General features: G+C 46.6%; 1 protein-coding gene across 4 annotated transcripts in view; it reads left to right on the forward strand.

The window, feature by feature from the left end:
* Positions 1–27668, forward strand: part of Tanc1 (tetratricopeptide repeat, ankyrin repeat and coiled-coil containing 1) — a 236819-nt gene that overhangs the window by 166326 nt on the left and 42825 nt on the right. For 2 of the 4 annotated variants that reach the window (XM_021177906.1, XM_029469399.1), the window contains 7 exons: positions 9941–10204; positions 15453–15575; positions 16292–16573; positions 17799–17950; positions 20312–20543; positions 22140–22306; positions 24068–24675. In XM_021177906.1, coding sequence (XP_021033565.1) covers positions 9941–10204; positions 15453–15575; positions 16292–16573; positions 17799–17950; positions 20312–20543; positions 22140–22306; positions 24068–24675 — 1828 coding nt within the window. The remainder of the gene's footprint in view (positions 1–9940; positions 10205–15452; positions 15576–16291; positions 16574–17798; positions 17951–20311; positions 20544–22139; positions 22307–24067; positions 24676–27668) is intronic. The other 2 variants (XM_029469408.1, XM_021177913.2) reach the window with 1 other exon arrangement.

Below are 27668 nucleotides of genomic sequence, written 5' to 3' on the forward strand. Positions count from 1 at the left end.
AGAGGCTGTGCTGGCGACCGTGTGCCTCCGTTCTCTCTCCTCTGTGACCTGTGGCACTAAAGTCTGTTGCCAAGGTGTGGTAGGGAGGAGAAGGAAAAGAAGCAAGCATTTCCTCTCCAGGCTGACTTGAGCTGCAGGTGTCTGAAGAGGCCAGAGGGGAGGAGCAATCTCCTGCTGCGATCTCTGCAGGCTGTGCAGGTTCCCAAGCCCGAGCTGACAGGCATGGATGCTGTATTTGTGGCTCTGTGATTGCCGGAGTAGGACATGTTTCTGTGTTCTGAAGAACTTGCTGAGTTTATGAACTGCAGCCTGTGGTCCCAGCTATTGGGCATCATAGGTGTTTAAGAAAGTAAAAGATTTAAGAACCCCTTTATCTGTCTGGGCGGAAACAAAGGTCAAGCACTCTGGTTTCCCACCTCAGAAGCCCTGGCAGCACCTTTGTAGAATGTGTTGGAGAGGCTTTGAGTTCCAATGAGACACGGCTGGAAGAGAGGGGACCCAGCTTTTCTTTAACTTTCCATTTTAAGTAGGGGTAGCCACTTGAACTGGGGCAGCCAGCATTGAATGGCAAAGGCCCAGGCCTCCTGGGTATTGTGTGCTTGGGGCAGCAAAAGGCTCAAAGCAGTGTTCTGAGCACAGTTTAGTCAGGGCATTAGGGGACATTTCAAAAAGTGCCAACATGTCCTTGGAAATTCCTTAGTCTCCTCTTACTTCTTAGGCCGATTTCCAGCACGCTGATCATGTTGAACCTAAATCGCTCCGCCCAGCAGATGCAGGGAGAGTAGCTTGTGTTGCCACATGCCCAGGCAGCTTCCTCAGAGACCACAGGTACCCCGGCTGCATTGGGTTTCCACAGTTTAGCAAGGGGCCAGTGACTGTTAGAACACACTGGGCCCCCTTCCAATTCTTGCTCTGGGAGACCAGGGGGCTTAAGGAACTTCCCTGGGCCTCTTCACCCTTCTCATGTCATCCAAGAGGTCCAGGTTCCCCGGACATTCAAGTCTTTAGAAGTGCAGTGACTCTGTCATGCGGAAGTACTGGCTAAGCAGCTGGGACTAACTGTGTTCTCTGTGAGTGTCTTTATTTATTTATTTTAAAGACAAGTTCTTCTGGTGCCTGCTCTTAACTTACTGAAATCATTGGTATTACCTGGATGCTGATTTTCAGATTTGCAGTGTGAAAACCTGTTAAGTGTGAACCCCAGATGTACCAGTCACTGTAAACACAACTTGCTTTAAAAGAAAAGCTTTTATAAAGAAATGGCTTAAAAGGTGTTTCCTCTATGCCTCAGGAAATGTTTTCTTACTGACACCCCTTTAAGTTGCTTCCAACTGTTACAGGTAGAATTGTAATTTGTGTTAATCCCAGTTTAGGGGGAAAAGCCTATATATATCTAAAATCTATTTACTAATAAAATAAAAATGAATAAAAAATCCATTACTCTATAGAATATATATATTCTATATAGTAGTAGATTATTTATATATATATGTGTGTGTGTATATATATGTATATACTAATCTGTATTCAGAAATTTTTCAGAAATACTGTGTTTTAAGGCATCTTCTGAATTATATCTGTTCAATTTTTATGTCCAGATGATGATAAATATTTAAATGTGTATACTTATTTCAAGACAAGAGATGTTTTTCACTGAGGAAGACAGGGTAGACTCATTGAGGAGAAGAAATACAAATTAATCCTGGCCTTTCTACCAGAATTTGATTCATATAAATACATAGCTGTGAATTCGCTTCTCTGCTTTAGCTCTGCACCCACTCTTATTTTGACATGCCATGACCAGCTCAGTGGACACTTCTAAACGTGCGCCGCCCCCCCCCCCCAATGCCTAACATGTACCTCCCCTCCAGTAATCTTGAGTTAACATCTTTTAAAATCTATATTTCATGTCTGCTACCCCAGACCCAATCAGGGGGATGGCCCCAGGGCCACTTTCCTGGCATCTTACATGTTGGCAGGCTTTAAGTCAGTTTCCTCTGCTCCCCTGTCATGGCAATTCTCTTCTCCTTCCCCTCTCTCCCTCAGTCCCTTGCCTGCAAAATCTAAAAGTCCCGCCTCCATCTCCCTGCCCAGCCATTGGCTGTTCTGCAATTCATTATTACCAATTGAAGCCAGCTAGGGGCGGGACCCTCAGCATCTGGAAGCAAGGCTTTTGGGGGCCAAATTAAGACAAAGCATTAGAACCAATTCCCAACATAAATATATACATACGTGTATGTGTGTGTGTGTGTGTATGCATGCATGCATGCATTGCCTGTGTCTGTGTGTGCATGTGTGTATATGTATGATGTGCCTGTGGATATATATGCTATACTGTTCATGTGACAGTCAGAAGACAATCCAGCAGAGTCAGTTTCCTGTTTCTGCCATTATGGGGTGGCAGGAATCATTTTTAGGCTGCCAAGTTTGTGTAGCAAGCAAGCTGTCTCACTTGCCCCAAGACTTAACAAACAAACAAACAAACAAACAAAACCATACCACCACAGTGTGTAAAGATTCTTCCTCTTTATTAACAATAGATATCCCAAGCAGAAGGGTTTCAAGTTAACCATTAGCCACTCTGGCTAAGGGTGGGGCTGTTCAAAGCCTCTTCCCTTCCATTGCCTTCTTCACTGCTTACTTCAACCTGCCCAGGTTCTCACTTGCAGCATCCTGCACCTGTTGCTTTTGAGAGATGGTGTTGGGGAAACTCCAGGAAGACTGGAGGGCTCTGTGCCATGGCCCTGCCCCCCAACTCTGAATCTCTCCCAGATGATGTGTCAGCTCCGTGCACCCGTCCCCCCCCCCTGCCACATATCCCCACCCCCACCCCATTTCTCGTCTGGACCACAGGGTCTGCTGCCTGACTCCCCCCAGTCCGTGCAGTTGCAGGTGGTGAATGCCAATCTCAGCTCTTTGTCTGTTTTTCTTCCTTTGCCTTCCTGGGGTGCTGATATTTGCCCCCCTTCCCTCACTCATTTAGAGATGGGAAGCAAATATAAGCTTTGATGGGAACACCTTCATGGAAACATTTCTCTTGCACGAATGGTTCCTACTAAGCTGTGGGGCCCTCAGGCCATCCCTTGCTGCCGCTCGGTAGGATGTGCTAACATTGGCTTCCATGACCAGTTGCTTAGAACATAAGCCATCTTCTTATCTTCTGTTGACTCTCTGTGCCCCCTCCCGACTTATGAAATGAAAGTGGTTCTGGAGGTGGCCCTAAGTCTGTTCGTTTCTGTGACTTTGTGTCTCCTAGGAAGGTGATCAGATGTGGTAATTTAATTGTACTTTCTTTTCATTTTAGAATCATAAGTCCCACCCTTTTGATTTTATACTTCTGCTGCCCTGCTGCCACCTGTATCGCCATCTCCCCTCCCAAATTAGAATGCTTTGAAATTGATTGGGTAATAACTATTTAGAACGTTTCAAATCTGGGTTAATAGTCATTTTGCTACATTGCCTGCAATTTAAAAATCATCCTTAATTATAGAAGCCTTCTAAAATCTCTTGGGTAAAGAAGGGGAGTTTCTCTTTACATTTATGATCTGGTAACATAGTAAACATGGGGAGAAAGCCTTGGTGGTCCCAGCCAGCAGCATCTGCACCAACTGCAGCCACTGTGGGTGTTTGGGTTTTAAAGGCTGTTCTATTGGAACAGGCAAGCATGTATGGGTACCTGCTGTGTGCCAGGACACACTTGTTCAGTATTGAGACAATAAAAAGTAAGGCACAGTATCTGTTTTCAAAATTGTCTCCTTATGGGACTATGAAATCATTCGTCCTGACACTGGCTTAAGTGGACCTCTCCCATGGAAGGTACTTGCTCTAGGTGCATAATAATGCCAACCACTGTTTGCTGAGAGCCCTTTTCCAAGGAGCCTGGAGCTCTGGGGCATCGCTTGAGTGTGCCAAAAGCTCCATTGTGGATGCGGTCCATGTATAGATTTTCAGAGCATTACCAAAGCACTGTATAACTTGTAGAAAAACTCACATCCAGGCCTTCAGACTTTTCCCAGAGACTTTCATTACCACGCCAGATCCAATTGTGGCAGTGTTCTCGTTGGGAGAGGCGGGTCCAGTCGCCTCCCTCCCACACGGCCCTGCCTGCAGCCATTCCTTCAGGTATTTCCACAATTGAAAGGCCTGATGAATGTACCTGAGAACGGCAGCTGGGTCGCCGGCCTCGCTGCGTGTTGTGGCAAAGCATACCTTGCGCAATTGCGGGTGAGTACAGAGCTGGAGATCTGGTACAGAGACCTGGCTGTCACAATCCAGTGCACAGGGTTCCCAGCACAACACCCAAAGGGCAGGGCTAGCCAGAAGTGCCAGGCTCTCATTCTGGGGCTGTGCAAGAGGAGAAGCCAGATAGTCCCTGGAGCTGAGGGTTTCCAGGGCCCCGTCTGGGCATTCCCTCTGGCAGGAGGGCTAGCTTGCATTCTTCCCAGGGAACCTTCTCCTTGCTGAGCTAATAGATACTAGGAGCTGGGAGCAGGTGAGCCAGGAACTATTGTGTGTGGTCTGTGCTAGTGTGTAGAGGGGTTGGCCTGGGGTTGGGGATTCGAGAGATGTACAGTCCAGCATACCTGGCCGGAAAGATGATGTCACGAAGAATTGAGCTATGCGGTCTTTGCCGGTGTACTCTGGGAATCTATCCTGAGCAACTGTTGGCATGAGGTGTGGTTTCAATGGAGAGGACTGAGACCTTTTGTCTGTCCGGGGACCTAGAGAAGTGCTACGGTGTTGCCTTGACTCTCAGCCTCAGAGTTCCTTTGCTGCGTTGAAGTGTAACCTCAGAAGTGGTCAGAGGACCTTCCTTTGGTCGGGGCAAGGAAGGCACTAAAAAGGCTGGATGTCCCCTTTTAGCCTATTTCTTTCCTTCTTCCACTTCCGGAAGCAGCCGTTATTTTCCTTTCCTCTTTGACTTTTAATCCATTGCTCTAGGTTTTAACTTTGAAGCTCTTCCCAGCATCCATTGAACAGGTGTTTCAATGCTACTTTGTTTGTCTTCAGTTGTCTGGGAAGGGGAAAGAGCTGTTGTGCTAATAATTTAAGAGGCACTTTAACCACGACCTCCTATTGAAATGTTTCCAACCCCAGGGAAGGGCGTGGTTCTCTGTAGCTCAGACTGTGAACGTGGAGAATGACTGACAGCCTATTCAGTGCTCGAAGAAAATTGTAATTTCTGTTTTCCTTTATTTATAATGTATATTTTGGGAGTATGTGCTTCATAGTAAATAAACTAGAGCAGTATATGTTCATATTTTATCAATGTATCAGGGTACATTCTGGGACTCGTGTGGCAGGATCAGAACAGCATTCTGAGGCATGTGACACTTCAGGAGCTGTGGGACTTTCCTGTCAGTGAGGATGGTATGGTAAGGGCTTAGGCCAGAGCCGGGTACACCGTAAGTAAGGAAGCCCTGTTATGCCAGGTGTGTCAACCACCGTAGTAGGCATATTATTTCTTCAGAATACTCATTACTCAATTTTTGCTCCTGGGGGGATAAACAGTGCTCATTCATAGATGTAGAGTGAACCTGGAGTTTTCTTTGAGGGTACGAGTCAGGCAAAGGAGATGAGCCCAGAGAGACGATGGAAGTCAGGATCATGCAGTTATACTTGCTCTCCTAGGAGTGGTCAGAAAGTGATGTTAAGTCCCCAGTGGGAAAGGGAAACACGGTTGCATGAGTTTATGTCTGTAAGATGGACATGAATCCCCTGTGCCATGTGCCTGGAGAATCTACAGTTCCAGTTCTCAAAGGGTGGAGAGCCCAGGTTGGATCTCAAAGCATTTGTGTTTAAGATACTGTTCTAGGTGTGTGTGCACACTGTGTATATATACCCTTTCTCTGCACCTATCCTTCCTCTCTAGCTCAAGTAAGACCCTGCTGCTATGTGCAGCTGAAACTTGGTCAGTGCACTAGGCATGAATTCGAGTTGTAATCTGCCTAGCTTGCTTAATGCTCTTTCAAACCTACAGTGTGATTAGGTCCTAGTGAGATACTTGGCTCTGAACCTACACTGGGTTTTTTGGGGTTTTGTTTGTTTTCTCTTATTTCATTTTAAGTGTACCTCCAACATAGAAGCTGAGATAAGGCAAAGATGGTAGAGGAAAAGCCAAGGAGGGAGCAGTTACTGTCTACCCTTACTCACTACATTATTTGGTGACTGAGTGGATGACCTGATGACAGCAAACCCTCCCGTAGCCACAGCCGCTCCTACATCCTGAGCTTGGGCAAGCCAGGGAGGTCTTGCCAATGCATTGCTTGCACAGAGAAGGGAGCTGCTGTTGGATATGCCACTAGCTCTCTCCAGGTCTGTCCCTGCCTCTGTAGAGTGGGGTGGGCTCCTGGCCTGGGCACCTCTTCCCAGATGCCATGAGGATCCTCTTTCTGTGTGTGCCTTCGAATCTCAGGAAGGTGTTTAGAATGTGTGAATGAGCAGGTACACAGGAAGATTGACAACTTCTCCAAGTGTGTACAGTAAGAGAAAAGTGTCCATCAGGTCAAACTCTGTTTACCACATTGTGGGGCACAATCTAACCAGACAGCTTGATGGAACGTGGGCTCATGTGCCTTATGTCCGTGGTGGAAGAGTGGCTCAGACTAGGTGAGTGATGAAGACAGGCATTTGTCAACAAAGGCTGGCATCTCTGCCAGCTGCCGGGTAGAAATGGTAGAATTGTGAGTGCTTAGATGATTTCAGATTATCTTTTGGGGGAGAGGGGAGATGTTAAACCATATTTAGAAATAACTTTAACATTTTGTTTTTATTTTGACTTTGTATATATCTGTGTACATGTCACAGATATGACAGTATCCACAGAGGCCAGAAGACTTCAGATCCTTAGAACGTGGGAATTCCAGGCAGTTGTAAGCTGCTTGATAGGGGTGCTGGCAGGGGCACTTACCTCAGGGCCTCAGGAAGAACAGCCAATGCTCTTAACTACTGAGCCATCTCTCCAAACTATGCTTTAGGGGAGGGGGTGTTTTCATATTTAATATTGCTCTAGGTGTGTGTGGCTGTGTATGCACACATATTCTTCAAAGAATGTTTATACTAATAACCTACAAAGGAGTTTATGCTGTTGTTAGCCTGGAATCTTTTGCAGCAGTATACTATTTATTATGAGAGCCAGATTTCTCTCTCTCTAGAAGACAGGACCTGTGCTTCTTGAGTGCAAGGAAAATGGAATCACTGGCCTTTCCCTGCCCCACTGGTTTGCTTCGGGGCCTTAGTGATAGCTGAGCTGAGCCAGCAGTCCACTGCCTGCGGTTTGGGCAATATGGCAATCCCACTGGGCTTCAAGAGTCTCTGGATACACACTCTAATGACAATGAGTCCCAACCTTTTCTAGCCTCCCTTCCAAGTGGCTAGCTCAGGGCTAAGGGCGTAGCTCTGCAGTAGAGTACACAGGGTCCTGGATATAGAAATGGCTACACTCCAGTGGAGAATTCCAGTGGCTTAGGGCTAACTTCTATCATCCACTTTTCTTTCTGTCATCACCAAGACTTGAGGGTTCCCACCTATCACCTATCACATCCTGGACACCATGGATAAAACCTTGTCTGTCCCTCTCTGAGAATTAAGCCTTCAGCCTGTCCTGCCACCAAGGAGCCCAGGCCAGGCTCTTCCGGCTGTCCCCAGCTGCTTCTTAGGACCCTGAGGCTGCAAGTCTGCTGTGCTGTCGCTTGTAACAAGAAGTGGGATAATCTGGGTCCCTTGTCCTCCTCTTAGGATATTAGTTAGAACTGAGGTATTTATTTAAGAGCACATGGTACAGAGGGATATCACCATGAGGGACACTTTTTCTTAAGGCCAGGTGATGCCAATAAAATAGCCAAGACAGGGAAGCCAAGCTACCACCCCACCCCCACAAACCCCCTACCGCACCCTCCCGTCTGGACATTCCATTCCCCTTTTATCTCGCCATCATTTAGATGTTGGAGCAGCCTTGAAAACTTAACTCATAACCCGATGGCTCAGGAGAAGCATTCAGAATTCCAAATACTGGATTTAAAACAATTTGTTTTATGGGACTGATTGTATTTTTATGCTTTTAACTTATTAACAGAGTTACTATTAATAATGAATCCCCATAAATAAACAATAAACTCATTAATAAGTTAAACCATTCCTGTAAGGCACTTGCAGCCTCTGGCGTAGAGCAGACCTCCAGTGAGTGTCAGCTGCTGCTGCTAATCCAAGACAGCATTCCCACAATGGGAAGAGTCACCACGCTTGCTCTACTTCCATGTAAACGGTCCCTTTCCAAACGCAGTGAAGGCTGGCTCAGTTCCAGAAAGATGGAGGCTTGGAGTGGTGCTGCTAGCACAGGCAGGAATGTTGGAGTTAAAATCTTGGTTTCCCACAAGTTGAATCAGACCCCACTCATACCGGCTTTCTTTTTTGGATAGGCACGGGGCCGTGGTCCTGAGCAGGTAACCGTGGGGTCAGTGGGGTATAGTGTCTGCTACAGGTGGAATTGAAATATTAATTGCTCATTCACTTGTTCATTCATTCATTCATTCATTCATTCATTCAGCAAATATTAACTGAGTACTTACCATGCTCCCTCCCCACCCCCCACTGCACTGTCTAGAAATGGAGAAGGTCAACTTGAGGTTCAACACTATAAAGGTTCCCACATGTTGAAAGGGCTTATATAGAGAAAGAAACCAGAGAACAGTGTGTCCAGGCTGCAGCAGCAAGGGCAGCCATAGAATTGTGGCAAGGTGTCCTACGGCCTCAGCAAGGAAATCATTTGTCTGCTAAACCTTCAAAATCATTTCAAAGCGTAAGCCATTCAGTCCTTTTGGTCCTAGATATGAGAGACTCTCTCCAAGCTTAATTACCAGTTGCTAATACAGTGTGCTCTTCATAGTGTGTGGATAAAGCTCCAGGCAGCTGGATCTGAGTGCACTCTGACCAGCTCTCTCCCATTTGCCAGGATCCCACTCAGAGGCCTGGTCTGCTGGGATCCAAGCAGGGCATTGGGCTTGGTTCCTATCCTCAAGGACACAAACCAGCATTAGGTCAACAGTTGGGGCCGTACGAGTGGCCGGGGTGACCTGTGGTTACAGGGCATTGAGTACTGCTCAGACAGTCTGGAAATCAGGAGCATCTCCCTGTAGCTGCTGTGGAGGGTGAGTTCTGGGCTTCACTTTCCCATCTGCTCAGTGCTTTTGCCTAGATGGTTTGGGGTTGGTTTTTTTTCCCCCTCCACTGTTTTCTCCACCCCTATTCCCAGCTCTGGTTTGCTTTCATAGAAGTTAAAATTTAATTCTAAAACCAGAGCAGACCTTCCCGTACTGGTCCTTACCCCAAACTGGTCACACCAAGTTTTCCATCTGCGTGTTATGAAACGAGGCAAGTTGATCTCTGTGCACCTTGCTGAACCTGCCTTACAGCTGTTAGTTTCAGGGATCAGATTCTCTGGACTTTAAATTGCATCTTTGTTTCCATATCCTGCATCTTTTCTGCTGTAGCTCTTGTGTTACCAGTGTCTTTCCCCAGCAAGTGTTTGGTGGGATTGGGTATTTAAAGATTCAGAGGAATTTAATGAGATATGAGCAATTCATCTTGGTGGTTAAAGGGAATATTCATTATCTCCAAATTACATAGATTCACTGTTAAATCTCAGATATTTTGACAGCTTTTTCATTATCTTCCTATCAGTTTTTTTCCTTTCCCATAGAAGTGATTTAGCAGTTTATTTCCCCTGATAAGCAACATTCTTTTAATTTACCAAAATACATTGTATGAAATATACTTTGATAAAAATCTCTGTAGACCAGAAAACTTTCCATTGGTGCTGGGGAGGGGTGTGTGTGTGTGTGTGTGTGTGTGTGTGTGTGTGTGTGTGTAAAACTCTCAGCAGTCCCAGCTGTGCCTAGACTCCTTCAAAGTATTTTCAAAGTATTTCGATCTCTCATTTCAGCCACAATCACAAGTTCATCGGAAAATGATGACCGGAGTGGCTCCAGTCTGGAATGGAACAGAGACGGAAGCCTAAGGTTAGGGGTTCAGAAGGGAGTGCTTCATGACCGAAGGGCAGATAACTGTTCCCCAGTGGCAGAAGAGGAGACTACTGGGTCCTCGGAGAGCGTGCTGCCCAAGGCGGAACCCTCAGCTGGAGATGGTCCGGTGCCCTATCCTCAGAGCTCCGGCTCGCTCATAATGCCACGGCCCAATTCAGTTGCAGGTAAGGCCATGCCTCTCCCCAAGCCTCAGGTCCCGGTTCCGTTTACTTAATCCAGACCCAAGCCAGGCGTGTGATCTTCTCCCATAGGCCTCAGTGCACTCACTGTAAGCTCACACGGGCTGTTAGTGGTCCTTTTACTCTGTATTGCTTTAAATCTGTGATTGGTAATGTTGACTCTTTGTAGACGAGGCGGGGAGAAGTTCAGTGACGCTGCCCTTCCTGTTTCCCTTAAGCATGTGTGAATTACGGCTTCTTAATATCTCTTGACATAGTGGGCGTTTTTTAAGGTGAAGCTGATAACGAGATCAAAGGATTTCTGATTCAATTGTAAAACTTTATTTTGTGTAGTGGAAGCCCGTCACAGCTGGGAGGTCAAATATTTCTGTAAAATTCAGCTATCATTGGGAAAGCATGTGTGGTAGTGGGAGCGAGAGCAAGCTGCGGCAGCTAGACAGACAGACAGACAGAGACACACACACACACACACACACACACACACACACACAAGCATGGGCTGAGAGTTGGGCGGGCCCGTGGAGGGTGGCGGGAGCAGCCCCACTCTTGTGCATCTTGAAGGTCCTTCCTTTCTATACTCCTGCTCTCCGGCTGAATTCTGAGGAGGTCCTCATTCAGGTAATTCTCTGTCGCCAGCCTAGTGCTTAAAAATGGCCCTCTCACTACCGTGCTGACTCTGTCCATCCAAAAGATCTTTCTGTAATTTATGCTGCTCCTTCAGTATGTGCTAGGTCATTCTGCCTGTTGCTGGCTGGTTTGGTTTTTTTTTTTTTTTTTTTTTTTGCTGGAGCTCTGAAGCAGCTGGTAAATAAATGGCCTTAATGGAAAAGTTGTGAGGTACAACTCTAATTCACTTTCAAAGGAAGCAAAGTGGCCTTGTGGCCGGTCTGGCAGGGAGGAATCGAGGAGAGCATTATACATACAGATTGATGATTCTCCCAAAAGCTCCTCTACCTCCACCCCCGCAGCCCCACCCCCACTCTTCCACCCCCCTCACTGGCTTGGAACATAATGCGTGGTACTCAAGACGTTGTAGACTGTAGTTACCTAGTTATGATGACTTGTAAGGTAACCAATCGTTTTTAAAATTAGGAAACTTACTTTTTAAGCGTGTTGACAGTACTCAGTTGGGGGTGAAGTGTCCCCTCTAGAAGCTCTTTGTGTTGTCTCTGGCTGTGCAAAGGGACAGAGGCGGTGAGCTGATGTTTTCAGAGGCTGCTTGGATGAAGGAGCAGAGCTGACTGGTTTCTGCTGTACTCACCTGTTATCACCTGTGTGCCCTTGAGCCAGGTCTCCTTACAGCAGTGGGATTTACCTCTGGGTTGGAGCAGACTCTGTGGCCTAATGGCTTTGCTCTTGAACTGTGCTGCAAACCAGATGCAGACATAGGTAGCCGTCCTACCTTGTGCTTCTGTTAACCAGTGAAGAGTCTGGTAGAGTCTTCACTGCTCACCTTCCTGCCACCCAAACTGAACCTCAGCCGAGGGAATGGCACCATGTGTCAAGGTTGTAGAAAAGAATCCTGTGCAGCTGTGTGAACTGGACTCAGCATTGCTTATCCAGCAGGTACGAGGCAGGCTGCAGACAGGGAACACTCAGCATCAGTATTGAAATCAAATGTGATGGGCCATGTAGTAAGATCTTGTGAAAGTACCTGCATGCTATCATTCATGTAAACACAGAGCACAGCTTGGTAGGAAACCTGGCCCAAGGGTTAAAGAGTGAGAGCTGATACCAGGCCTCTGTGATAGCTGTCCACATGGGACCTGTGGTGAAGGGACAGAGGTAGTCTCTAAGATCACCAGCCATTCCTGTTACTCAGCCTCCTGAAGAGAAGTGTAGTGAACAAGGAGTTGTCTTTATTTATTTATTTATTTATTTATTTATTTATTTATTTTTAAATCAAAGACTAAAACTCAGTTGACTAGGATTAGTGATTGGGAAGGTGTTTTTCAGAAGGTGGATTCATCTGCAGTGTTGTCTATTACATCAAAAGGAATAAGATGGACATTTTTTTCTTCGCTAAAAATTAAGCCTCAAAGCATTTAAAATTGTATCTTGGCTAGTCTAGAAGTTGGTCATTAAGTTTTACTATATTGAAAATGATGTGTGTGTGTGTGTGTTTTGGTATTTTGCCTGCATGTAGTTCTGTGTGCCATGTGTGTGTGCCTAGTGTCCGTGGAGACCATAAAGGGCTTTGAGATCTCTTGGAACTGGAGCTATGGACAGTTGTGAGCTGCTATGTGGGTGCTGGGAATTGAACCTGGATCTTTGGAAGAGCAGCCAGCGTTCTTCACCACTGAGCCATCTCTCCAGCTCATGAGGTTTTTCTTTTTTTGACTACTTGTCTAATCTTTTGAAACAATTTCTGAATGGATCAGAGACCACTGTGTGGAATTCTCCAGAAAACCAACAAACACAATAACCAACTGAGTTCCAGTTTTCTTGAAATACTAAATGGTGATTGCCCAGGACTTACGGGCAAATACCGTTCATTGGTAGTTGACCCACAGGTTAGGGCATCAGCACACACCGCTCTATACCTAGCTTAGGAGAATACTCCCTTAAGCAGTTTCCTATGGCACACGTTGAAATGAGCTCCTCAGGAAGCCGTAAAGCACCGGGTGTGCACACACGGGCTCTCGTGTGCCTATGCACATGGCCTAGTCACAGAGATGGTAGCGGCGGGTGTTCTATAGTGTGAGATCATTTAACCTCTGATTTCTTGGCCCAGAATGGTTTTTAGCATTTTAGATGTTTACTGTGTAGACTGACGTGAGCCTGACTCTCTGTGGAAGGGTGCAGAATGGCTTCATCACTTGGAGGGGGGTGCCTGGGCTTGTGGCTGAGCTTGTTCCTCATCTCAGGTGTCCTGGCGACTTCAAACGTGCCCTTAGAAGTAGAGCTCACTACAGCTGGTGCTTCCTGCCATACTGAAGCTTTGGGCTCAGCATAATCGTGTTTGTTTATCGTTTGAAAAAGTCTCACCTGGTAGGCTCAGTCTAACAGTATTTCACTACCCCTTGCCTCAGCCGCCTAAGTGCTGCAATTCAAGAATGTGCCCCATGCCAGCTCTTGGCTATGGTCGAAGTGTAGAATCAGCCAAGTGCAGGGGCGTTGATCAGTCTGCCCTGCCGAGGACTTTGGTACAGACACTGGTGGCTAGAAATCTGAAAATAGAGACACTTGATGTGTCCCCATCTCCTACATCCATGTCACACACACACACACACACACACACACACACACACACGCTCTCCCTAACCTCAACAGTGCTTTGATTTCAATCTTTTATAGTCTTTTATTGTATTTTTTCTTTTTTTTTAGTCTTTTCAGTTGTCACAAAATTACAAAGTGAATGTCATGCTCTAAGGGACCAGGGAGAGGGGAAACAGAAGCCTTTTGAAACTCAGTGCGTCTTTGTATTCCTTAGAAGCAAAGCCCTGGCTCTGAAGTGAGCTGTGGGCCATGGCTGTGAAGGCGCCTCTGCTTGAGCCCCAAAGGAGCTGGGATCCTAGGCCTCAGGCATGAACCTAGGATTGGGTTTCTAGTTGTGTTTCTGTCTGGAGCCTGGCGGGCTGGGGGTAGCCTGTAGTCGCTGCAGGAAGTTTCCCTCTGTGTGTGATCTTTAGAGATGCTTGAGCCCACCACTGGATTAACCTGCCAGTCTGAAAATCCTGCCTGAGGAAATTACTCCCTTTATTCTCTTGATTATATTTCCTTGAGGCAGAGCCTCTTGTAGTCCAGGCTAATGTCATACCGTGTAGGTATCCTATCCTTGCTTAAACTCCCCATCCACCCATCTCTATCACCTAAGCGCTAGGGTCACAGGCATATACTGCATGCCAGCTTGGCTGAATCTTCCAAATGCGGGAGCTGTACATAGTCTCTGACCATGAGCAGAAGAGCAGAACACTTACTTAAGCCTGCACAGGATGTAATTAGACAGTGGATATGCACCAGTAAGATGCAGAAACAGTTGCTTGATGCCTGGGAAGGACAGTTGGTAGAACACTTGCTTGGCTGTTTTTGGATGATATTCAAGAGGGGACTGGTCAGGCCCCAGGCTCTCCTCAACCTTTGGTGCTTGTGGAATAAAGAATGAAGAGTGTTGTGGACAACCAGAGGGTGAACAGGAAGGTGAAGGGGGCACAAAGGGTTCAGGATAGATGCTGCTCTGGGGAGCTCGTTGCTGCTAACAGCCTGAGAGTTTTCAGAGTCTCATAGCCCAGTTTGACTCCTGGACCTTGTATCCTGGTTTTCCTAGGGACTTCAAAAACCTTTGGAATGTAACTTCTCCTGGAATTTCTACTTGTGCTTAATGGCCCCAATACTATTTAATAGATACCTGTATGCTGTGACCCTTACTGCCTTGGTCAGAAGTAAACATGATAATGCGTATTAAAATAAATAAATAAATAAATAAATAAATATCATAGATAATATTACATATAATGTGTGGTAATGTATGGCATGATATATTTTATAATTAATGATAATCAATATATATTATTATATATACATATATTTTGGGTTCTTTTTGTTTTTGTTTGTTTTGTTTTTGAGACAAGGTCTTTTCTAGCCTTTCCTAGCCTGAAACTCTCTATGTAGACCAGACTGGCCAGGAATTCATGGTGATCCACCTGCCTCTATCTTCCAAGTGCTAGGATTAAAGATGTGCACCATCATGCCTGGCTTCATACACACACACATTTTATATATATTTGAACAACATATAGCAAGAGCTAGCCTTTAATGTTCTAAGTGCTGTGGAATTGTACATGCAGGTTCCTCCTTATTTAATTAGAAAGGCTGGAGTTCCAAAGAGCACAGAGCTTCCCAGAGCTGTAGAGAAGAATGGCTTGATGTCATCCGTGTATTAGTGGTAGGTTCTGGTCTGTTGCAAGACACTGGTTGTCAAAGGTTTTTTTGTTTTGTTTTGGTTTAGTTTTTTTTTTTTTTTCCATTAAAAAGAAATTATAGTGAAGTCAGTTTCTTTCCAGGAATAATGGTGAATCCTGGCAACTAGATCAGCGTAACATTAAGAATGAGTAGTCTTAATTGTTCCCATTTTTCAAGTTAACAGTCCCGCCGGAAACATGAGCTGGTGAAAATAATTATCCTGAGGTAAATTTTGTTGAACGTGGAGCTGAGCTGCTTAGTAATTTAGTCATTTATAACTCACAGTAGTTTTAGGTGTGGACATAAACCCAGTTTTGCTTTCATATTGCAGCGACAAGTTCTACCAAATTGGAAGACTTGAGTTATTTGGACGGACAGAGAAATGCTCCTCTTCGGACATCAATTAGATTGCCCTGGCACAATACGGCTGGAGGTAGGGCACCGGAAGTTAAAGGTACTTATTCTGGCATCCCGTGTCACGTTGATGAGCTGACCCTGAAACTGAACCATGAAAGTCCAGTAGCCAGCATCCAAGCTGTGCTGCAAGCATGATGTGAAGTGTGTTTGTGCTGTTCTTTAAAAACAATGGGATCTGGGGGGTCTGCTGGGAGCCAGCTCTGAGAACTCGGGGCTTCTTGCTTAAAGCATGTAATCAAATTAAAACTTCCGAAATGGAGGAATAATTCTGTGACAGGGTAGTTGCCACTCACAAAGCATTTTTGTTTTGTTTTTAGCCCCTTAGACCATATCAGCTATATCCTAGTGCCGTGTGTCACGCCCTGCTGTGTGGTCACAGGCCCTACCTGTATCATGTGGGCAAGGCACCCTTGCATTCGGATAGGGCTGTACCCCCAAATCTGGGAGTCTGTGTTTGGATTTCATCTGAGCAGGAGCAGAAGAAACCAGTCTTCCATGTGCTTTTAGATAAATGAGCCAGACATGATTGGGGCTTTTGCTTTGCTTTCTCTGTGTGTTTGAAAATAACTTGAAAGTGTGAAAGGACTGGGAGTCACTGTAACAGGATACCTGGGGGAACAAAAAAACAATGAATAAAGTATTATAGACAAATGTATAGAATCAAGTTAGACCTGTGTTTCTTCTTATCCTAAATGATACTACCTTCCCCTAATGTAGTTTGTTTGTTTGTTTGTTTGTTTGTTTGTTTTGAAGCACGGTTCGCTCCCTACAAACCACAGGAGATCCTGTTGAAGCCCTTGCTGTTTGAAGTGCCAAGCATCACGACTGACTCTGTGTTTGTGGGAAGAGATTGGCTCTTTCGCCAGATAGAGGAAAACTTGAGGAACACAGAGCTGGCAGAAAACAGAGGAGCAGTGGTCGTGGGGAATGTAGGATTTGGGAAGACAGCCATCATTTCTAAGCTGGTGGCACTGAGCTGTCACGGAAGCCGCATGAGACAGATTGCGTCCAGCAGCCCCAGTTTGTCACCCAAATGTATGTGCGTGGTTGCTATTTATCTGGCTTATTACATTAATATAAGATGGATGGCGGGAACTGCTGTTTGAATAAACAGGAATTAACAGTTTTCTGTAAGTTGTTCTAGCTATTGTATTGGGTCTGAGTTCATAGGTTAAGTGAGCTGTCAGAATATTTCTAGTCATAGTATGGTGGGATGTTTTGTTTTGGCACTTTTTCTGATTGGAGAGGGAGAGAGAGGGTCTCACATTGTTATGGGTGTATTAGCTACGGTCTGGGCTGATGGCAGCCTTCTTGTATCCTTCTAACACGGGAACCCTTGTCTCCCTTTTTCCACAAAGGGGGTTTGCATGCAAGGCTACGTTACTACTGGGTGTTTTGATCAAGTGACCAGGGGAGATTTGGATCGTAAAACCAAGTGGTCTGACTACTGGAAAAACAAGGCAGATAGAGTTTAATGTATTTCCTTTCTTTGTGTGTTTGGGTGTGTGTGTGTACACGTGTGTGCACACGTGTGTGCACACGTGTGTGCACACGTGTGTGCACACGTGCATGTGCTTAGTTTCCCTCCCTTTATCCCATGCAGAATTCTTTTAGATCCTGTTTGCCACAGCCTTTTCTTCTCTGCTGGCTTTACCAAAAATACAAAGACTAATTTAAAAGAGACAGAATAGCTAAACACTGGAGTTCTCACTGTGAGCAAGGACTCTCTGCATCCCAGGCTACCTTTGAACCTGAGATCCTCTTGCCTCTGCCTCCACCCCTGCTCCAAGTGCTGCGATCCAGGCGTACCTCGCCGTGCCTGGCTTCCCTGACTGTTTCAGGTGCTGTGAACCTAGGACAAAGAAACTATTCTTAAAATTTGAACAAGAACATGAGAGTTACATGAGATTTCTGTTTTGTTTTGTTTTCGCTTTTTTGAGGCAGGGTTTTTCTGCCCTGGCCAACCTGGAACCCACTTTGCAGAACAGGCTGCCCTCGAACTCAGAGATTTGCCTGCCTCTGCCTCCCAAATACTGGGATTAAAGTGTGTGCCACCACTACCCAGCAGATTTTTTTTTTAAAACTAGAAGAGATGTGACCTAAGAAGGTAACTCACCAGGGGAGGAGATAGGATGGGAGTGGTATGCATTTTGAGTTATGCTACTTCATCACTATTCAGGTTTGTCTGGGACTAATAGGGACGTATACTCCACATGTTATACCGCATGCTGACGTCCAGTCTGTGGTGCTCTCTCTCCAGCCTCAGATCCCACCCAGGACCTTCCTGGTACTCCATTACTTTCACCAAGTTCTTCTACAAGTGCTCTCAGTGTGACCAGAACACCTGCTGGGCCTGGGCCTGCTGACAGCCAGAGACCGAGAGAGGATGCGGTGAAATACCTCGCTTCTAAGGTAACCTGCTCTTGATTCACGGGGTCCTCCAGATAGAGATTTGCATGTGTGGCATTGAAGAACTGAGTTTGAAGGGGGATTTTTAAAACAGAAACAACTGCTTGGTGCTGAAGTGTAGTGTAGCTCTTGATAAAGTATGATTGCGTACTCCAAATAAAAGGCTTTAGTGAGAATAAGTCCTGACGTCAGCAGCAGAGGGTTTATGTCCATCTGAACGGAGCTCAAAGGGTTCCTTCCTTGAGGCAGCAGGAGAAACCTTGTGCTCACCACACATGCGAGGGCACAGGCGCATGCCCTTTCATCTGCTGTGTAAGCAGGAGATAAGAGAAGCCTTCATCCCGGCTCCAACCACCGTGGCTGCCTACACCCTGTTCACTGGGGCCTGTGGGCCTATGCTTCCTCCGTATCTCTGTCAGAGCTTTCTTGGGAGGTTGTAAAAGAACCTTGACTGACATCTCTAAATGCATGATCATGAAGGGTTTTCTGAACTCCTTCTCCTCCTGCTCTGTCCGACACTGGCCACCTCATAGGCCACCTTTCTGCATGAAAGCAGTCTTGCCTTGCTGAGCTGTCACTCAGCCCAGCCCCCTCCTACTGTCTCTTACCCTATGTCCTATAGCGTGCCCTGTGATTTAAATGAACTTTACCTGTGGTTACAGTTGGATTTGGTGGCCTGCTTTGGGTTACCAAGATGCTTTTGTCAAACATGTGCAAGACAATGTGGTACCGGATAGCTTACGATGATTGGCATGGGCTTGGGGGCCCTCGTGCAGGTTTCTGCTCTTCTCTGTTTATGTAGAAGTTGAAGGGCAGTGAGCATTTCTCTAAGGGCTAATGGTAGATTTAATCTACACTAGAAAATCCAGTTCTAAATTAGCCTAAGACATTGGGTCACAGCAAACCTCTCTCTCCAAACAGTAGCAGAATTACAGTTATGATATAGCAATGAAAATAATTTTATGGTTGGGGGTCAGCACAACACGAGGAACTGTATGAAATGGCCACAGCGTTAGGAAGGCTGAGAACCACTGCCCTAAGAAAAGCTGCATCGTATGTAGATACTCTTGACTCTCGCTAAGAGTCTTAGGATTTCTTGGAAGGTCTCAGACGGCATTGTCATGTTGATATGGTTTACCCTGCATCCATGGTCTCCATGACACACTGAAGCCCCAGTGGTCTGTGGCCTGTCACTGCAGCTTCTGCAGAGTTGGCTGGGTTGAACGGTGGAGACTCAGACCCCTCTAGAAAGCCCAGTGTGCCTCCCTGAGCGTGCTGTCCTTCAAACCCCTCCCTCACTTCTCAATCACGTTCTTGCTTTCATCCTCATTTATTTCTGTAAAGCACAAGAGTCACTGGCACTGCTGGGGCAGAGGTGGGAGAGGTAGCTAGCAAACAACCTACTGCCACTGCCAGTCTGTCTAACGGAGGGAGCTTGCTTGTTGGCAGCTCTTCCCTTCCTCCCCTCGTGCCCCTGCAATAGGTGCATATCTGGTAATTGCTTCTCTATCCCTTTGAATGTCTCTATAATATCCCTTGAAGTGTGGATGATGGGAGGAGGTGAGAGCCATTTCTGCCAGGAGGAAGCGGCAGCTGCGACTTTACAGCTTGGCTTCCTGGCTGCCAACTTGATCCTGTGCTTTTTGGATAAGCAGAGGGTTCCCTCAGGGTGCTGCTGTTCTTGAGAACGGAAATTCAGGGCAGATGGCAGCATTGGGAACATGGCTGGCTTGGAAGCGCTCTAAGCTAGGCTAGGCATTAGGTTTTATTTTTATTTTTTAAGATGTATTTATTTATTTTATGTATATGAGTACACTGTAGCTGTACAGAATTGAATTTTTAGGACCTCTGCTCACTCTGGTCAGCCTGCTCACTCCGGCCCAAAGATTTATTTATTATTATACATAAGTACACTGTAGCTGTCTTCAGACACACCTGAAGAGGCCGTCAGATCTCATTACAGATGGTTGTGAGCCACATGTGGTTGCTGGGATTTGAACTCAGGACCCTCGGAAGAGCAGTCAGTGCTCTTACCCGCTGAGCCATCTCGCCAGGCCGGCATTAAGTTTTATAAGTGACTTTTACTAATCTACATTCAATACAGAATACAGTCATCCTGAATTTTGTGTTAGTCAAGGTGGATTTGTGCCTGCAACTAGTCCTCTGCTGAGAACTTAGCAAATCACACCAGTGAAGAACAGAATGAATGTATCAATTAAGCTAGTCAGTAACACAGTTCTAGGGAATAGACACACACTCTGTGTCTTATCTCGGGAAGAATCCATTGGGTTCCTGTTTGAGTTCATGCAAGGAGCTGTGGAGAGGTGGGAGGGTGCTGGTGCTGATGCCTCTGCCTCTCCACAGGTGGTGGCCTACCATTACTGCCAGGCTGACAACACTTACACGTGTCTGGTACCTGAGTTTGTGCACAGCATTGCCGCTTTGCTATGCCGGTCCCACCAGCTGGCTGCCTACAGAGACCTTCTGATCAAGGAACCCCAGCTGCAGAGCATGCTGAGCCTCCGCTCCTGTGTGCAGGATCCCGTGGCTGCTTTCAAGAGGGGCGTCCTGGAGCCACTTACAAGCCTAAGAAACGGTACCTACCAGAAGCCTTGGGGTGCTTCCCAGTAAAGGCCGATGCCCAAGTGGTCCTCAGAAAGGTGGTCAGCTTAGCCCTGGGGTGGCAGGCACAAGATGTGGGTGACTCAATACACATCTGATCCCACCACATCTGTCCTCTGGGGGCGTCATTTCCAGTGCAACGTCTCTTGTGCTGATGAAATCAGCAACCGAGCAGTTCTAAGGAAGCCTTGGAACTGTAGGGAGCTGTAGGGAAGAGTAGACTTCCTGTCCTACAAAGGTTTGATTCTTGGTCTACAAAATGAGCCAGCGGTAGACATAACGGAGCCAGGAGAGCTTATTAATACCTCCAGTACATGATTGTGGATGGTTACTGAGAAGAGAGCTTTAAGACTCCACCTTCTGAAGGATCCTCAATAAAGGGTGGTAACTTTTAGGAGTGGTAAGATGTCAAAACCAAACAGGCAACAGCTTGGGCCTTCAGAGGCAGGACACTGGGAAGATGAATCCATGGGAAGATTAATGCTAGTTGCAAGGAGTTCGTAAGCTTTGATACCCAGACTTCTCTGCTTCTCCGGTGCCCGGGACCCTGCACTCTTCTTCCCTTCTCCTGGCTGTAAGCTAAAAGGGTGGGCAAGGGGCTGCCCCAACTTCCTTCCTTGTTTTTTCCATCACAGTTGTCCACATTTCAAAGAGGCATAATCTGGTCTCCCCCATGACAGTAACCCGTGTAGGTAATATACACACTGAAAAGTCTACATTCCAGACCTCGGGGGAAACAGTGCGATGTTAGGAATCTTCCAACGTGTTCTCCCCCCACACCCCAACCCCCAACCCCCAATTAGATGAGTTGAAATCTAAACCTAATACTATTTCTAGGAGTTTATATTTAGTTTTTCCTCCCCACCCCCACCCCCCACTTTCCCCTTCCCAAGTAGGATTGTCAGTGACATCATTGATCCATAAGGCTTCCATCCCTTACCCTGCTCCTTCTTTGAGTTACCCGTCTACAAAGCATCTTCTGCTAGAAGATACTGAAAAGGGGCCTGAAATGACTGTCATGCTTGCTCTGTGTCCTGAGCAGAAAGCTGTTGCTAGTAAATAGAAAAGTAGCTTTAGGCTGCTGTATGAAGGACCTACTCTGGGCAGCTGTGAAGCGGCACTTCACCCCTAAGAGATTCCAACCACACAGTCTTGGTGATAGTATGGGGAGCATTGGGTTCCTTGGAGTCAGGCAGCTGAGGGGTTCCAGCAAAGGGCCTGGTGTCTGTTCAGGTTTAGACGATCTGCATGTCAGTGACTTTGGCTGCAGGCTACCCAGGTTTATGAAGAACTAACCGTATTATATATAAGATTGAGATTCTGCTAATGTCTGTAATGCAATATGTTTCTGAAAACTGTTTTGTAAGAATTGATTTCATTTTGGCTCAGTTCTCTGTTTTTCATTATAAATTTAATAGAAAATATGCTTTGTTGAAAACATGTCTTCTGCCATATGTAAACCTTTTTAGGTTTTGCTAACACTTTAGGCTGTGTGTTAAAATGCACTGGGTGGTACCATGTTATAGAAACGTATAATTTCTTAATTTGGAAAAATTATTTCATCTTTTAGAGCAAAAAATTCCAGAAGAGGAATATATCATCCTGATAGATGGCTTGAATGAAGCTGAGTTTCATAAGCCTGATTACGGAGATACGCTGTCTTCGTTTATTACCAAAATTATTCCTAAATTCCCCACCTGGCTGAAGTTGATCGTGACTGTGAGAGCAAATTTTCAGGTGACAAAATACTTCCCCCCTTCTCTTTCCAAGTTCCCACATCCGAAGTATCCAGCGGCAAGCGCTTTGGCCTAGAGTTAAAGTCCGTTTGGCAACTGAATTGAAACCAACATTGAGACTTTGAAAAAGTAGTCCAGAGAGTCCCGTAGGGACAAGGATAGTCACAGTGTCAGCTAAGCATCCTAGCAGCATTGAGCTGTCCCTGTCCTTCTGAAATGACAGTGTGTAAGCCTGGCTTACTGTAGTGAGGTGTGCGCTGGCCAAGGTTTCTGGCCAAGCAATCTACTGGAGCTTCTAGGTGTGGGGACAGCTTGTTATAGCTCTGACTTGTTTCATTTCATTGAACTGGGTGGTCATGCTCATTTCTTTTTCCTTATTAAAACTTGTGATTACCCCAATGGAGGAGCTAGAGAAAGTACCCAAGGAGCTAAAGGGATCTGCAACCCTATAGGTGGAACAACAATATGAACTAACCAGTACCCCTCGGAGCTTGTGTCTCTAGCTGCATATGTATCAGAAGATGGCCTAGTCGGCCATCAGTGGAAAGAGAGGTCCCTTGGTCGTGCAAACTTTATATGCCCCAGTACAGGAGAACGCCAGTGCCAAGAAGTGGGAGTGGGTGGGTAGGGGAGTAGGGGGAGAGGGTATGGGGGACTTTTGGGATAGCACTGGAAATGTAAATGAAGAAAATAACCTAATTAAAAAAAACTTGCGATTACATTTAAATGGCACACTTATTTTCATCCACTTTCAGTCGTATTTCCCTCATTAAGCATAACCTAGCAGCTGGGTTAAAACTTGAACTGGTTCCTGTATGCCTCTGCTGAGTAGTGCTAAGGTTAGCTTCCATGCAAAATGGAAGCGGCTGCTCACTACCGTGTTTTCCTGCCATTCCTACCTTCAAGGGCATGGGCTTCAGAAATATTAGTGAGAAGTTAAATTGTTTCTTGGGGTTAGGACCTTATCTGGGATGACTCTAACATCCGTGACCCTGTGCAAGTCAGATTCAACCAACAGTTCGCTTGGGGCTGGAGAGATGGCTTGGTGATTAAGAACATGGGCTGCTCTTTTGTAGTACTTGGGTTCAAGGCTCACAACCACTGTAACTCTACTTCCCTGGCATCCAACACCCTTGTCGTGGGTACCAGGCATGCATTTGGGACACAGACATGCAGACAAAACAAAATAATTTGTTTTAAAAAGAATACTTAAAATTCTTTTAAGATGAGAACATGCCGTACTAGAGCAGGTAGTGATTTTTGCTGCCTGGTGTCCGGGGACACCGGGGGAACGGGAAGTCTCCTGTTTCCTGGTAGGGTTACACAGCCCTGGTGTCTGGCGCAGAGCGGGCACTTCTTGTCTCAGTGTCTGGCTGTGCTCTTAGATGTGCAGTGATGGTTTGTGTCTACCCTTGTTCTAGAACCAGCTGCTCAGGGATTATGGGCATCGGGTCACCTGCAGGGTCTCGCTGCCCCTTTGTTGGTGTGGCCTGGTTGCTGCCGTCTCCTTGGGCCCCTTCCCCTTGCTCACTTGGCTCAGAGTCCTCAGGGGGAGCTTTGGGGAAGATCCTATCTCACATCGGGATTTCTTTCACTTAAGCTTTTTATCTGTACCTCATCCTGTTACATGTTTTAATACAAAACAGAGAGTCCCCGTAATCCATGAAGATCCTCCTTGAAAGGGAACGAGCGAGCCTGCTTTAAAGGGAAAGGGGAAATTCTGCGGGCTAACACTGCCAGGTTTTGTTTCCCGCCTCCCTAGGAAATCGTCAGTGCACTGCCATTTGTCAAGCTTTCCCTAGACGACTTTCCAGACAACAAGGACATTCACAGTGACCTGCACGCCTACGTCCAGCACAGGGTCCACAGCAGCCAGGACATCCTCAGCAACATCTCCCTGAATGGCAAGGCCGACGCCGCCCTCATCAGCAAAGTCAGCAGCCATCTGGTGCTGCGGAGCCTCGGTTCCTACCTGTACCTCAAGCTCACGCTGGACCTCTTCCAGCTGGGCCACCTGGTCATAAAAAGTGCCAGCTACAAGGTGGTGCCCGTGTCTCTGTCTGAGCTATATCTGCTGCAGTGTAACATGAAGTTCATGACCCAGTCTGCCTTTGACCGGGCCCTTCCCATTTTGAACGTGGCCCTCGCGTCCCTCCACCCCATGACGGATGAGCAGATATTTCAAGCTATCAACGCCGGCCACATCCAAGGGGAGCAGGGCTGGGAGGACTTCCAGCAGAGAATGGAGGCCCTCTCTTGCTTCCTCATTAAGAGGAGGGACAAAACTCGCATGTTCTGCCACCCGTCCTTCAGAGAGTGGCTGGTATGGAGAGCGGATGGTGAAAGCACAGCCTTCCTGTGTGAGCCCAGGTACGGCAGGCACTTCCCTCCTTTGACCTGACTCTTTCCACCTGCATGGCAGGGCCATACGTGGGTAATATGTCTCTGCTTTAGGGAATAGCAAGCTTGCCTGTGACCAGGGAAGGGGTGGGTGTGGGGAGTGTGTGTGTCTTAGATCCTTAATCCCCTACCATTTCCTGACTACCCTTGGCCATATAGCACCTTAATCCTTTGGCCATTTGGCACAGATGTGTGAGGAGAAAGGGGAGCCCTATAATCCTGTTAGCTGTCTCCTCACAGACAAGGCCAGGCAGGGTACAGTTCTCACAACTCAAACCACAGAAAGGTGGGAGACAAGCTTGCTTGCCTCCTAGTACAAGGTAAGTGAGAGGTCAAGAGGCTCTTGCCTTTGGCCTCCGCCATTCTCAAGCCCTCTGTCTGTCTAGCCTGCATCTTTGCCCTCTTGAGCAGCTCTTTGGGTCAGGTTTGCCTCCTAGTCTAGTGATGGGCTGGCAAGCTGCTGGACCGTCTCCTCAGGACTTTGGTGGGCACTGGGCCAGATGATTGGGTCTGGATACGAAGTGGCCAGTGAGTACCTAGGAGGCCACATGGCCACCACCCTCCCGGCCTATAGTGATGGGTATAGTGCAGTCCTATGGTGCACTGTTTCCTTAGGTGACACTGGATTCAGGGTTTATTATCGTTCAGACCTGGTTTAGCTTAGCAGGTTGGCTACTCAAAGCAGATCACCAGAGGTGCCAAAGTGAGAGTGATGACATTGCTCACCGAGTTACAGAGATCATTTCTGAGGAAGGTGAGCTGCAGTTTGGGTTTGTAGAGAGAAAGAGAGAGAGACTCACAGGGTGTGGACGGCTGGTGTTAGAGCAGGAAGTGGCTGGACTGTAGTCATCAATGACGCTGCATTTTAAACGGTGGTGACAGTTCAACACAAGCATATCTGAGTGTGGTGGCTACTCCAGCAACAGTAACCACAGACACACAGTAGTCACCAGGACCTCAGGATAGCATCTCGTGCATGTACCCATTTCATAGGCTGTCCCTGAGCTGACTTCGCTCTCCTCAGTACGACTTCTGCTTTTCTTTTGTTTCCAACCATTTCGAGGTCTTGTTCATTCCAACGCCATCAAGGTTTGCCTGTTTTCCTTATACTCCGCAGCTTAGTCTTGCATTATAAGTCTTTATTTTTGAGCCAGTTTTTTTTTTTTTTAAGTAGTGAAAGATGTGTTCAGTTTTATACTCTTTTCTTTTTAAAGATTTACTTATTTTATGTATATGAGTGCTCGGTCTGCCCAGAAGAGGGCATCAGATCCCATTAAAGATGGTTGCGAGCCACCACGTGGTGGCTAGAGATTGAACTCAGGAAGAACAGACAGTGCTCTTAACCACTGAGCCATCTCTTCAGCCCCAGTTTTACACTCTTCTGCTCAACTGAAGAGAGTTCTTTCTTCGTTCTACGTTAGTATCACTTTTGTTAAAAATCAGTTGGCTGTAAGAATGTGAGTTTACTGTTGTATTCCAGTGGTCTTTGGGCTTTTAGTCTACTACCCTGCCGGTTTGATAACTAGAGCTTTGTGTTAGGGTTTGAGATCAAGTACATTCATGCACTCTGCTTTGTTCTTGTCAGTCATGTGTTTTCTGTCTTTCGTTTTGCAAGGATGCCTCAAAGATTGTGGCAACCATTTCTAAAAGGGGATAGACAGGCCAAGTAGATCAAAGTGCACACCCTTAATCCTAGCACCTGGGAGGCAGACGCAGTCAGATCTCTGTGAGCTTGAGGCCAGCCTGATCTGCAGAGAGAATTCCAGGACAGTCAGGATTACATAGAGAAACTTATGTCCAGAAAAACAAAACCAAAATAAACAAACAAAAAAGGTGATATGCAGTTTTAAATCTCGGTGCGATGCTAGAATCCCTGACCCCCATAGCCTGGGTTTCTCACCTCCTTAACCTTTCCCAAGGACTCATGATCTAGAACTGTTTGATCTAGAACAGTCCTGGCTATTTTCTCCGTGCAGTTAACTTGAAGAAGAAAAGGATATAAGATTATTAATAGGAAGAACAAGCTACTGCAGACAGGGAGAGCCATCAGAAGCAGCACGGTGCATGTTCTGGCAATAATACATCTAGTTTGACTGGAGCTCTCTCTCTCATGGCGTAGAAGACTGGGACGAGCCACCAGAAGAATACGATAGAGAAGACCTCTTAGCTGTCATCCCTGGAGAACTCTTGAAGGTTCTGCAGAATAGAGTGCCTGAGGGAAGGAGTGGGAGGGTACAGGGCTTAGGGGCTGCTGTGCCGGTAGAGGGAGAAAGTGGTAGGAAGGTAGGAGCTGTGGATCAGGTCTTCTCACGTCAGAACTGGCGCTGCTTTAGAGCAGTTGGAGCCTGTGGAGAACCTCTCTCAAGGGGCAGGGTTGGAGAAGTCGGTAGATTGAACATCAGTGACAGAAAGAGTGACTTGGTGAGGCCACTTGACATGGGGAGGGGGAAAGCTCTCTGTGTCTCAGGATGTGGAGGAGGGTTGGAGGGAAGAGGGTTGGAGATACTGAGAGAGGTTAAAGGCAATGAGGGTTTGGAGGAGACTATTAGAAACTAGCCCTGCATCCTCAGGAGACTCCATCTTCTGGGTTGTAAGGAGGCACAGGGGAGAAAAGGGAAGTTGTGGCTTGGGTTCAATAATGCAGGAAACTGGGATCTTGTAGGGGACATCACTGAGACTGTATTGCCCAAGGAAAAGGAACTGGAAATTCAAAGGAAGGGAAGTAGGATTGTTTCAGGCCAGGGCTGCCTCCTGTTTCTCTCGCCACATCTCTCTTTACAGGGTTTTTCATTACATGGTGATATATGTCCCCTCCAGTTGGGTACCTCCTGAAGGGGGTACCCAGTGCTGTTCTCCCACAAGCCCAAGCTCTTGAGTCTGGCAGACTGCCCACTTCTGGCTATTAGTCATTTGATCTTGGACAAGTCACCTAACCTATTGAGGCCATTTCCACATATAAGCAG

Source organism: Mus caroli, chromosome 2 (assembly GCF_900094665.2).
Source record: "Mus caroli chromosome 2, CAROLI_EIJ_v1.1, whole genome shotgun sequence".
NCBI lineage: Eukaryota > Metazoa > Chordata > Mammalia > Rodentia > Muridae > Mus > Mus caroli.